The sequence below is a fragment of the Spermophilus citellus genome (genome assembly GCF_964194105.1).
Source record: "Spermophilus citellus genome assembly, chromosome: 4".
In the NCBI taxonomy this organism is placed as follows: domain Eukaryota; kingdom Metazoa; phylum Chordata; class Mammalia; order Rodentia; family Sciuridae; genus Spermophilus; species Spermophilus citellus.
Window position 1 is genome coordinate 113,042,569 of NC_138185.1, and position 12,916 is coordinate 113,055,484.

At 50.8% G+C, this 12,916-nt stretch overlaps 1 protein-coding gene and 1 long non-coding RNA gene across 2 annotated transcripts in view; one reads left to right on the plus strand and one right to left on the minus strand.

Moving 5' to 3' along the window:
* The window catches only part of LOC308648416, a 42,032-nt gene extending 38,901 nt beyond the window's left edge, over positions 1–3,131 (minus strand). Inside the window, exon 1 of the long non-coding RNA XR_014021824.1 lies at positions 2,651–3,131. This is a non-coding gene — a long non-coding RNA (uncharacterized lncRNA). The remainder of the gene's footprint in view (positions 1–2,650) is intronic.
* Positions 1–12,916, plus strand: part of ITGA11 (integrin subunit alpha 11) — a 118,185-nt gene that overhangs the window by 52,233 nt on the left and 53,036 nt on the right. Inside the window, exons 4-7 of the mRNA XM_081293135.1 lie at positions 3,829–3,920; positions 6,535–6,649; positions 9,186–9,313; positions 10,554–10,702. Of these exons, the coding sequence (XP_081149261.1) occupies positions 3,829–3,920; positions 6,535–6,649; positions 9,186–9,313; positions 10,554–10,702 (484 nt within the window). The remainder of the gene's footprint in view (positions 1–3,828; positions 3,921–6,534; positions 6,650–9,185; positions 9,314–10,553; positions 10,703–12,916) is intronic.

The window sequence follows — 12,916 nt, forward strand, 5'->3', positions numbered from 1 at the left end:
AGGAGGAAGCCAAAGCCTGGGGAGGAAGCAAGTCCCCTCAGTCACGTGGCTTATCAGGGCCAGATGGGCTTCGAAGCCAGGCCTCTGGTGTCCAAGGCTGCGGCTCTTTGAGTTTTCTCTCCCAGTGGGAGAAAACCATTTCCTGTCTTCTTTCTGATTTTGAAATACTAACAGCAGTAGCTGACACTCAAGGATCTTAGATAATGTCCACCATGTGTGGGCACTTTTAAGGTATTTTGGTTCACTTAACCCCCTCAACACCCATCTGAGATGGAACTATTGGACAGAAGACAGAGCGATAGCACTTAAAGTGAGGGCACCTGTCCCACGTTGCCCAGTGAGCGCACAGCAGGGCCTGGACTCCAGTCCACCATCTTTGGCTGTACTAACCACTGAACATTACTGCCTTTCTGAACAAAGGCTTTTCCTACCAAAGTGCTCTCAGGCCTATTCTGGAGCAGGAGGACAGGAGATGCTGGGAGCAGCCACAGTCTCCAGAGCCCTCAGAATCCACTGGGTTGCACCATGTGTATCCACTAAAGTACTTCCATTTTGTCCTAAAAGTCAGACCAGGCAGGCCATGGCTCTACCCTCAGAAGGGACCCGTCTCCTGTGGACTGAGAAACTGCAGCTCTAGGCACCCCCCCACCTGGAGAACTGGCCTTCCCCAGGGCCAGGATGCTGGACCTCCCCATCCTACTCTTCCAGGAGGTGCCTCTGCCCTAGAGCATCCCATGGTGTCCCTGGGGGTGGAGGACAGGAGGGCAGCAGGGCCTGCAGGAGGACGTGCCAGAGGACGTGCCGGAGACTAGAGAGTTAGCAGATGAACAAGAGGAAAAGCCCAAGAATCAATCAGATCCCCGGGTGGCCAGCTGCCTGTCACATGGTGCTGGAGGCCCCTGCCGTCCACATCTGGGTCAGCACCATGGGTGGGAAGTTCAGAACCCAGCTCTGCAGTGAGTCAGCAGAGGAGGGGAGGGAGCCTGGCTGGTAGCCTCCGGTCTGGTCATCTGAAGGGACCCAGGTGGGCTTCCCCTTCCAGCTATCCAAGCTGTTTGCTGTGAGGCCCGGGAGCTCACAGCCTCTCTCTGAGCCTCAATTTGCTCATATGTAAAGTGGGCAGGGTGAATTCAACAACCCTAGGGTCTGTTCCAGGTCTACTCTGCCCTCAACCTTTTTTTTTTTTTAGAGCTTGAGATTAAACTCAGGGCCTCAATTACGCTAGTCAAGCGCTCCACCACTGAGCTCCAGCCCCGGCCCCTCTGCCCCTCTACCTTTAATGAGTATTAATAGGTACGAAGCACTGTGCTTGTTAGTTATTGGGATGCAGCAAGGAATGAGAAGCCAAGGGCCCTACTGGGAAGGGACAATGCATAAATAGACAAATTACAAAGCAGGATAATTTTAGATGGAATAAATGCTGTACAATAAGCCAGGAAGTGGTCAGGCAGGGAAGGCCTTTCTCAACAGGTAATATTTAAGCAAAGGCCTAACAGTGAGAAGGAGTAAGATGGCGGTGAAGTATTCCAGACAGAGGGAGAGCAAGTACAAAGGCCATGAGGTAGGAGTTAGTTTGCTCCATTGGAGAATGCAAAGAAAGGCCATTTATGAAGTTGGTGCAGAGGGAACAAAGGAGGGGGTGGAAGAGGTGGACACTGTACTCAGGACTCAGGCCACTGTGAGAAGCTCCTGGGACAGGCAAGGTATGGGCACAGAACTAATCATTTTGTTCTGCCTATTGCTCTGTCTTCCAATGTGAACCCCATTTCCCTCCAGAAGGAGAAAGAGACATAAAACCCTGGAAAACATTTCTGAGCTGGGGCACAAGCCCAGGAGGTAGTGAGGAGCAAAGTGAGTTGGGATGGAGGAAAACTGTCTTCATTTGAAGGATGGTTCTCTCTCTCCTGCTGAGAAAAAAAAATGCAGGGCAGAAAGACCATCTGCCAGTTTATCCCACAGTGGAAAACCAAGGCTGGGGCGCCTGAGTCCTGGGTTTCCCCGGCCTCTCCAGGCACTGGGCGGTCCTGAGCCAAGAGTTCTTCTGTCTCCAGGGAAAGCTCGGTGGCCTGTCAGTCACTCACACGTCAGTGTGATCGAGCCTCTCCCTTGGCAGCCCTCCCTCCGCACCTGGATGAAGTCAGGGTCTTCAGTGAGGGACCAGGTGGAGGAGGTGACTTGATGCTGGAAGGCAGACCCCATGAAGGCAGGGGCTTCTGCCAGGGGACCTTCCCCAGACCTGCAGAAGAGGGCACCCGTCTCTCCATTTGTAGAAGCAGGAGGAAGCAGTGCTGGGACCTGAGTCCCCTTCCTCCAGCACAGTGGTCTTTCCCCATGCCCTCTGCCCCTGGCAGTGCCACCTCAGCATGGACTTCAGTCCCAGGGCAGAGGAAGGAGAGAAGGCAGCAGGGAGGGTGACGAGGCCCCTCCACAGACCGAGGGCAGACTCCTCCTCGCCGGCTGGGCTGGAGTTTCCCCGGGTAGATCTTGGAGCCTCCTCTGCGGTCCCCACTGCCACCGTGAGGCCGAGGCCGTCAGGTGGGGAGTAAACTGAGGGCGTGACCTCCTGTGACTGGGCTCAAGTCCCCACTCTATCTACCAGGGAGTGACCCTGTGGAAGCCCCCGACACTTTCCGTCCTTTGACTTCCTTACCTGTAAGATGGCCAGGGTACCACCGGGACCCCCCAGGACAAGAGGAGGTCCCAGGCAGGCAGGTGTGTGCAGAGCTCAGGGGGGACCAGGCGCCTCAGACCCCCAGGGTGCTCCTCTCACTTCCTCTCTGGCCTGTTTGCACAGACAAAAAAGAAAACAATCCCAGTCGCTCAGCACAGCCGAGGGGGCTGGATTTGATTTCCTAAGAGCCTCGCTGAAAACTGAGGGAAACCCAAGGAAAGAAATAACAAACTTGCTGCCCCCACCCTCTGGCCACAGGGCAGTCACGTGTCTGCCCCACCCCCAGGGCCTGCCCTGCCAGTCCTTGCTGACCTGTGCCCCTGGGTGACAGGCCACCTCTTTATACCTATAGTCACCCACAAAGCAGAACACAAACTATTCTGAGTGGAGGGTCCCAAAGCCCCCGTGCAGGGAAGACACGAGGTCTCTCCTGGCAGCAGGTCAGGACTGACACACTCCAGCCCCGCCCTCTCTCTTCCTGTCAGTGTGCGTGCGCGCGCACACACACACACACCACTTCTGGGGGATTCAAGCTCATGTTTCTTCCCTTCAGTATCTTGACAGAAGGATCCAGAAAACCCTAACTGATGTAATTGTTTTTGGTTCTAATCCACCACAGCCAACCTTCTGCCTACACCTGGCAGGATGATAGCCCTTTCCCGGAGTATCCCACTTGGCAGTCAGATACAGACTGCAAGGCCTAGAAAGCTCCAGAAGTCTCCTGTCCAGTTGTCCTTGTGAGAGGGAATCTCTCCATCACCCTCTGTCACTTTGGCAGATGAGCAGAGAAGGGAGCCTGAAAGAGCAGGACCAGGGTTGGCAAGTGTCGGTGGAAGGGACGCTACCTCAGTGGGCACCATGGTGTGTTTGGGGTGGGCACAGGGGGACGTTGGGGCCCAGTCAGATGACTGGTAGAGGAGAAGGCCTGGACTGGAGGAAGGCTCTGCCGTGGGTTTACTGTGTGATCTTCAACCATTGCTTGGCCTCTCTGAGACTCAGTTTGCACATCTCCCAGGGACCTGTGAGGAAGGAATGAGATCGTGTCTGGGGAGCAAGGGGACCCAGGCTCCTCAGGGACCAGCAGCAGCAGAAGCAGCAGCTCTGGGCGGAGGGTGGGCAGGAGGGGGCTGCAGGCTAAGCATCTCCCCTGTCCCCAGGAAGGGTCACCCTATCCAACGTGTCTGAGCGGAAGGACAACATGCGCCTCGGCCTGAGCCTCGCCACCAACCCCAAGGACAACAGCTTCCTGGTAAGAGCCACCTGCCCCACTGTGCTGCCCAGCCCTTCCTGCCCACCCAGACCTGCTGCATGGAGTGGGAGAGGTCGGGGACTGAAAGTCCTCACACCCCATGGGCACCTCAGACTCGCTCACCCCACCCAACTCCACCCTCAGTCGCACCACCCCAGGCCCAGCAGGAGGAAGCCCCTCCACAGGCTTCTGCCTTTCTGGGTGTCTGAGGGGACACCCAAACACCCAGGGAAGTGTCAGTTTGGAGGGGACAGTTCAGGCAGAAAAAAGGATTGAGTCCTTTGTGTGCATACCCAGGGTAGAAGAGCAGCCGGAAAAGGGACAAGGATAAATACAGCCAACGCTGACAGGGACCATCCATTCCTTGGGAAGCCAGTTTCCTGGGGCAGAGGCCAAATCCCACATTGAATAAAAGAAACAAGACATGTCATTCCACCTAAGACTGTAGGGAAACCAGAAATGAAGAGACACAGATGCACTGCCACCCAGGGAAGGGATGTGGAATGGCAGGCCATCTGGACATCTGGGATTGAATGTGGCAGGCTGGGAGAGGTTCCTGTTTTGTTTTACAGACAGGTCCTAGCAAAGAAGAAAGAAAAGAAGGTGTCTGGGCTGCAGTGGCAAAAACGCTCATTTGTTTAGACAACTTTTTGAGCACCTAGAGTGTACTGAGCCCAGTGCAGGCCCCTGGGGACTCAGCAGTGCCCAGAGCTCCTGCTCCTGGTTCTGGTTGGAAGAGAAGCAAATAAGTAACACATGTGATCTGGGGACAGAAAGACATCAGTGGGCCATCTTGGGGGTCTGTCCCCTACCCCAGGAGCACACGCCAGCACTGACTACATTCTGGGAGCTCAGTGGCAAAACTGATGGGCAGCACCTGCTCCCTGCCATAATGGGTGATGCTTGGTGCTCCAAACAGGATCCTTCTGGGCCTGATAGTTCTTACATGAGGAGATTTCAGGAAAAAATTACCCCAGAAAGTTCAACACAAGGTACCACCCAACTTTTAAATGGGGGGGCTTGTGTCACTCTCTGTTTTTGTCCATCAGTCCATTTCTGCTGGCAGATGAGACCTCTGGGGTGTGCAGCACCAGGCATTAGGATGCTTCCATGGCAGGTCCTCCATGATCCCCAACCACAGGCAAAGCAGGGCCCCACCCCGTCCACACACACACATCCTTTAGGGCCTTTGTCTCCACTCCCTTTTCTGCCTGAAGCTCCTTGTCACACTCTCACTAACTTGATTTCACTTACTTCACAAGGTGGGATGAGGTCTAAGAGGACTCCTCTTGGAGCTTGGAGCTCCCTGGGAGCAGCTTTTAGCCTAATATGGTAGTCCAATCCTGTAACCCCAGCTACTCAGGAGGCTGAGGCAGGAAAATTGCAAGCTCCAGGCCAGCCTGGGTAACTTAATGAGACCCCGTCTCAAAATAAAAAGGACTGGGGATGTAGCCCAGTGGAAGAGCATCTTTGGATTTAATTCCCAGTACCATAAAGAGAAATTAAAATAAATAAATGCCTGATTCTTTGTTAACTCATTCACTCATCCATTCCTCGATTCACTCATCAGTCCAACCCCTGCCAATCATCCACCCCTCTATTCATGTATCCATCCAATCATTCATCTACACATCTGTCTACACCTCAGTCCAGTTACTCACCCTTCCATTCAGACATCCATTCTTCCATCCATCATCCACCCATCCACCATCTGTATACCCATTCATTCACCGTCCATCGGTCATCTACCCAGCTGTTCACCCATCGTCTTTCTATCTACCCATCCATCCTTCCATTCTTTATTCCCTCCTTTATTCCAAAATAATTGACGGCAGTTTCAACAAAAGACAGAGATAAATCATAATCTTTAAATGTAGGTTAAAAAGAAAGCTAACTAAAGAAATGGTTTGGGAGAACAATTCCTCCCCTAAACCGAAGGAAATTACTGCACAAAACTTAGCCTGGGGTGTCCTGAGAGCAGGACAAAAATGGAGGCATGGAGCTGAGTTTCCATTTTTAACAACCCTACCTCTGAGAGAGACTCATCACTTCAGTCCTCCAATGAGGGTGTGACATCAATGCTTTTGGGTGCAAATTTTACAGAAATAGCAAAGACCTTTTTTTTTTCATCTTTCCCTAGTAAGAGCATGGCATGTTGTTAGGACCCAGTCCTGGAAAATTGCCCAGTAAGGACCATCAGGTGGCCTCTGCAGATAAAGGATCTTGCCTAGTGACCCTTGAAGGGTCCACTCCCATGACTGTAGAGTGTCCCTAGATTTTCCCTAGATCCTATGTGGTGGGTGGGGTGGGCAGTTGGAGGAAGAAGAGTCACACCCTAAATAACAAAATGGAGAACGAGGTCTTGAAGTCACAACAAAGGAGGACTCCAAGACTGGTAGCTCCCCATTACCCCTGACACAAAGGGAGCTGGTGCACACTGCAGCAAGAGAAAGCATGGTGAGACTTAACAAAGACCCTCTCACCCCTGGGGACAACGACACTCTGAGAAAGGATGTCTGTCCAGGGTCACGGAGGTTGGGGCTAGACCTTGGGCCGTTGGGCCGGGCCCTCTCTGCCTCACCCACTGACCAGGGGCCTGCACTGTACTTCTCAGGCCTGCAGCCCCCTCTGGTCTCATGAGTGTGGAAGCTCCTACTACACCACAGGGATGTGCTCGCGAGTCAACTCCAATTTCCGGTTCTCCAAGACCGTGGCCCCAGCTCTTCAAAGTAAGTGGCTTCAGATCTACAGATGGGCTGAGCTGGGGACAATCTTGGAAGGCTTGGAGCTCTGGTCACTGTTATCCTGGCTACAGAGCAGCATTTGGTTGGACTCTAGTTCCGCCCTGCCCCAGCCCTTGGGATGACCTAAGATCAGGTCACTTGGTTGGGCCTCTGTGGGATCATGTTCCTGGTGCGCCCCCCCTACAGTGTGATGGTGGGAGAGAAAGAACTAGGGTTGTGAAGACAGCCCTGGCACCAAGGGCGCCTCACTGCGAAGACCCTTTGCATGAGAGGGGTTGCCAGGCCGCCACGTGCCACAGACCGTCCCCAGGCGCCATTCACTTAGACTGTAATGCATATAATGCTCCTGGTGTTGAGTAACACCCAGCAGGAGGAGAGCCATGGGGTAGAGAAAGGTCCTTGGCAATGATTATGCTGGATCTGTTCTCCCGGGCTTCGGGGAGTTCAGCACAGCTTGCCCAGGGCTTCGTGGAAAACAAACCTTCCCTCATTCCCCAGCCACCAAGAAATCTGGGGAACTGGTGCTCAGACCTCACCCCAGAAAGCCCAGACGCCTTGGCTCTGAGCCCTACTGTTTCCTCTGTGCTAAACACCCTCACCCAAGCAGCTGCTGCCCGTTCTATGGAGGGTGAGGGGATTAGCACCTCTGCTTGCAGGCAGCCTCCCTCCAAAACAATGGGGCCAGTCAGGGGTTGAAAGATGGGGCCTCGGGAAGGGAGAAGGAGGAGGGTCAGTCTAACAGGGGCTGGCGAGTAGTCCTCTTAGGGCAGGAAAGGCAGTGCCAGAGCACAGGAAGAGGCCCACATCAGGCACGTGGGTTTCCACTGGGGACATCATGTCCCTAGAGCCACTGTTCTCTGCAAATGGAAATTTGACCATTCCAGCCTCCCTAAACCTCCTCTGGTAGAGGCCTCATGGCCCAGCCAGCCAGCAGTGTCCTGACAGCTGATCAAATACAGACTCCAGGCCACCCCGTGTAGACTGCAACCCAGTAGGTGTGGGATAGGCCCTGGTGTGCGTGGAGAGAGGAGGGCGGGGGAACTCCCCAAGAGAGTGTTCAGCCGAGTCGTTCAGGAACCGCAGACCAAAAGCCGCATTCTTCCCAAGGTGTCTTTTTTTAAAAAATTGAAACTGTAAGAAAGAAATCAGTGATAAAAATTGCATTCTAATAATAAAGATAGTTTAAAAATAAAAGAAACCTAATCCCTCCCAGGAGATCATAAACTCCTCCAAATCAAGTCATTTGGTCTAGTCTCCCTCCGTGGCTGCCAACGCCAGGCAGAGTTCTGGCATATCAGGTGCTCAGTCCAAATGTGTTGAGCTAAACCAAACTGGAAAAAGACAACTCCATCTGGCTCAGTCAGGCCAGAGTGTCAGGTCACTGCCAGCTGTACACAACAAGCCAGTGGCAAGGTGTTGAGCCTCCCAGTCACCCAACATTTCCCAAGTGCTCCATCAAACTCAAAGCCCCAACAAGCCCCTGGGCTGAAAGCCACCACCTTCCTCTACCTGGGAACATGGAGTTCCACAGGACACTTTCACTATGCAAGGATGCGGGGAATGGCTAACACAGGACAGGCTCCCAGCATGGTTAAGGAAGACCTTCTAACAGTGTGAAAGGTCCACCGTGAAATAAGCAGGTGCCCAGATACATCATGTATGTTATCTTCCAAAGTAACCCTGACCATCAGCAAATGTTGCTTAGATTTTAAGTCTTTTTTTGAATATTTGTTACAGTGCCCACGTCTGATTCATTTTCTTTGTTAATTTTTATTATCCCCTTTAACTTGGTATTAATATGAAAAAATACAAAGCAAGCTTTATGTTCAGACGTAAAGGCCGAGAGCTTGACCAGATGAGGTCACTGCCACATTAACTCAGTGATTTACTTTTAAAAAATAAATAAAAATAGAATCAACTAAGATTTCTTGAGCTTTGTGCCCAACCCTTTAGAAGAATCTTGCTAGTTCCTCGTGGCAACTGCTATTTATTTTTATGCCTCTTTCAGTGCAGAGAAAACTGATGCTGAGAGGTTACATGACTATCCACAGATCACACAGCTAGTGAGTGGTGAGGCCAGGAGTCAAAATCACCTGATGTCAGAATCCAGATTCTTAGTCCTCCCTAAACGTGAAATCCTCTCATTCGGGCTGCCAGTGGTGAAAGCCAGAGGCCTGTTACAGTGAAGCAAATGACAAGAGGCCCTCATATGGGGAGAGCCACCTGCCTTGGAAGCTTTGACCAATTGGCACTGGTCAGTTCCTAATCAAGAGCAGAGGTGGTCAGGCTTCTTTTTTGTTTTGATCAAACAGCCCACAGAGTGGTAGAACAGAGCCAGGAAACCCCAGACTCATCATTCATGTTCCCCAAACATGCTGAGCCCCAAGGTGCTCCTCAGTCCAGGGAATAACACACAGGTAGCAGTCAATTCTTCTGTCCTCCTCTAAACAATCATCCGGAAAATCAGAGATGTGCAGACACTGGTTCCTTGGCTAGCCATGACCCTGTCCTCACTTCCCAGGGTGCCAGACCTACATGGACATCGTCATTGTCCTGGATGGTTCCAACAGCATCTACCCCTGGGTGGAGGTCCAGCACTTTCTCATTAATATCCTGAAGAAGTTTTACATTGGTCCAGGGCAGATCCAGGTGAGTCTCTGGGGCTCTTTCCTCCTCTCAACAGGATCTCCCCGCTGAGCCCACTGACCCATGCTGCCTGGGGGTGTCAAAGAGCATCTTCACGTGCCCTAAGGAAGTGCACAGGAAACCTTGGCCAGCCAGCACTGGGTCCCTGCAGCCTAGGATGCCAATCCCTAGTGAGCACATCAAGGGACAGTTTGGGGAGGCCACACTTCACAGGCTGTCTTCTGGGTAGACCCCACCTACGAAGACGTTCTGAGCAGGAGGGTTGGAGGGCTGAGCAGGCCCCACAACCCTGCAGAGCAAGGGCAGGAACATTAGGATTGGTTTTGGAGAGAAGACCAGAAGGTCTGGCTCAAGATAGGGTATTCACTCCTATTATTTTGACTAAATGAGGATCAATGGATAAAAGTTTCAAGATGGTAGACGGCAAGTCACTCTAAAAAATTATTTTTTACAAGTAGAGCTGTCGAAGAGGGAGTGGAATTTCTCATGGAGTCAGGGTTCCCCGCCACTGAGAAAACAGCTCTTAGGGCATCCAAGAGAACGTCCAGCATCTGAAGGGGACTTGTGCCAAGTAAACTCAGTGGGCCATCCAACGGCAACGTTTATCATTTAATCCCTACTATACGGCATTAAGGGTTTTTTTTTATTATTATTATTTCTGAGCTACTAATGTTGCCTATATTTTATTATCCTTAGGGATGCAAGAGCCTCTTCCCTTCCATTTTTCTTAATATTTATTTTTTAGTTATAGTTGGACACAATACCTTTATTTATTTATTTTTATGTGGTGCTGAGGATCTAACCCAGGGCCTTGCACATGCTAGGCGAGCGCTCTACCACTGAACCACAATCCCAGCCCTTCCTTCCAGTTTTAAAGAATCTTGATTTTAGAGTTTGGAAACAACACCAAGGCCCTCCACCCACACTGCTCCTGCTAACTTAGACATCCATGCTGTGCCGACTGTTTTCTTCCGAAGAAGACATGTGATCAGTCAGTCAGGCCTCTCCTTAGATCACAAGATGCCCTTACTCTGTTTGTGGCCCCAACTCGTCCCACTGAACCATCTATTCATTCCTGGAATAATGCAGAAGCTGCTTCCCCTGGGCTGCGGTGACATCTTGGGAAGGGTGATCTCTCACTCCCGAATCATGACAAGGGAAGATCATTCCTGGGGACTCTTGCCACCAGAGGTCTAAGTTTCAGGGGCCAAGACGTTCCTTCACGCTCTCCTCTGCCATGCAGGTTGGAGTTGTGCAGTATGGAGAAGATGTGGTCCATGAGTTTCACCTCAATGACTACAGGTCTGTGAAGGATGTAGTGGAAGCTGCCAGCCACATTGAGCAGAGAGGAGGAACAGAGACGCGGACGGCATTTGGCATTGAATTTGCTCGGTAAGAAAAATCTATTTTTTTAGATCACAGATACTGTCCCAGGTATCTATTGCTGTGTAACAAACCACCGCAACGTTTGCTCCCTTGAAGCAATGATTTATTAATTTCCCCAAAGTTCTGGGGAACTTTGACCCAGCTGGTCAGTTCTCTCTGGGTTCCCTCACATGGTTGAGTGTCGTCTAGTGTCCACTGAGACTGTTATCATCCGAGGTTTGACTGGGCTGGATGTCTAGGGTGCAGTACACAGGGAGATGGCAGTCGTTGCTGGCCTCGGGCTGGGAGGTCAGTGGGAGCTGGTGATCTAAACACCCACACATGGCCACGTAGCTTGATTTTCTCATGTCATGGCATCTGGATTCTGAGAGAAGTGTCCCAAGAGCAAGCTTCCTCAGAAACCCAGACTGCTGATGACCTCGCCTTGAAGTTCCAAAAATGACTTCTGCCACATGCTGTTGGTGGCACAAGTTCCCAAGGCCAGCCCAGATTCAAGGGGAAGAAATATGATTCTACCTCTTGATGGAGGAATGGCAAGGTCATGTCAACATGACCTTCCTCAAGGAAGGGCTTGGGATGGGGGTATCATTGCCACCAACTTTGCAGAACGTGTTCTACCAAAGACACTCTGTAAAAGGATATGGGTTCCATGAAGGCAAAATCTAGTTCCTTAAAATCCCACCAGAACTCATTCATCCATGTGAATGCTGCCTGTAGACATGTCCACACAGAGGACCACAGGCTTATGCCAGGAAGACATTGCTCAAAACATGTGCTTACCCAGTGAAATTAGCCAGTTTTAAAAGCAATCTCACAAGTTCTCTCGAGCCATGACTTAGACACTTAAGATGACTACGTCTAAGCCACTTAGATTTGAAATGTCTAAATTTTACGCCTACGAATGTGAGTTCTGCTACATTTGTTAAGACCACAGTCCCGACATATAGTCCCACCTCATTTAGGCTTAGTTGATGTGTTTCATAGAATTTCACAACACAAGAGCTACCTAGGCATCTCATGATTTTATGTGGTCAAAAGATTAAGATTTTTCCAACCTCATAACTTCTTACGATTAAGTCACTGCTCAACCATTGCATTTCTGTGTGCTGATAAAACTCGTTCTCAAGTGCTCGCTTCGGCAGCACATATCCTAAAATTGGAACGATACAGAGAAGATTAGCATGGCCCCTGCGCAAGATGACATGCTAATTCGTGAAGCGTTCCATATTTCTGTTTATGCCAGAGATGAAACCAAGTTCTACTTGGGCAAAAGATGTTCTTATGTGTACAAAGTGAAAAAAACAACACAGTGACTCCTGGTGACAAACCAAACAAAACCAGGGTGATCTGGGGAAAGGTAACTCATGCCCATGGAAACAGTGGCATGATTCGAGCCAAATTCCCAAGCAACCTTCCTGTTAAGGCCATTGGACACAGAATCCATATGATGCTGTGCCCCTCAAGGATTTAAACTAATGGAAAATAAATAAAGATGGATTTGTGCTCTTGTGAAAAAGAAGAGGAGGAGGAGGAGGAGGAGGAGGAGGAGGAGAAAAGAAAAGAAAACTCGTTCTAAAGCTCACTTTTTCTTCTCCATGGGAAGATGATGGCTCTTACCCATCTTTACGAGGAATGGGCCATTTTGCTGTTTTGCCGTCACTGAGGTGGGACCAGAGATGCCCAACAGGCCCTGATGGAAGGGCTGGGCAGCAAAGGGAACCAGTGACCACCAGCTAGTGTGGCGCTGACTGACTCACACGAGAATGAAGCCACTGTTTGGTCATTCCCCTTCTGCAGCCCACCAACCTTGAGTCAATGACATGCATGTGACTCACCAGGTAGTTCGAAGCATTAGTAACTCGGGATTTGCAACTCCTGGGTTGTAATTTCACCTCCACTGAATTTTGAAATTCTGATCTTCCAGTCTGCCAAGCTCAGGTCCCAAATTATAGCTGGTGCCTTTTAAGATGAAAGGTTTTTTCCCCTCACTTGGTTATTCATAATGAGGGTTTTTTTTTTCTTTTTTTCCCCCATGTACCTACTAAAGGACAAAGACTCCAGCCATGAACTTGAGGGGCTACAAAGATGGTAACCTGTGGCCTTTAGCCTTGGCAGCTCCCAGCCCAACATAGGAACTCTAACCAGTGTCAACCCTGATCCTATCTCAGAATGCAGAGAGACTGTCTCTCAGGGAGGCCCATGAGGGTAGACAGGAAAGTT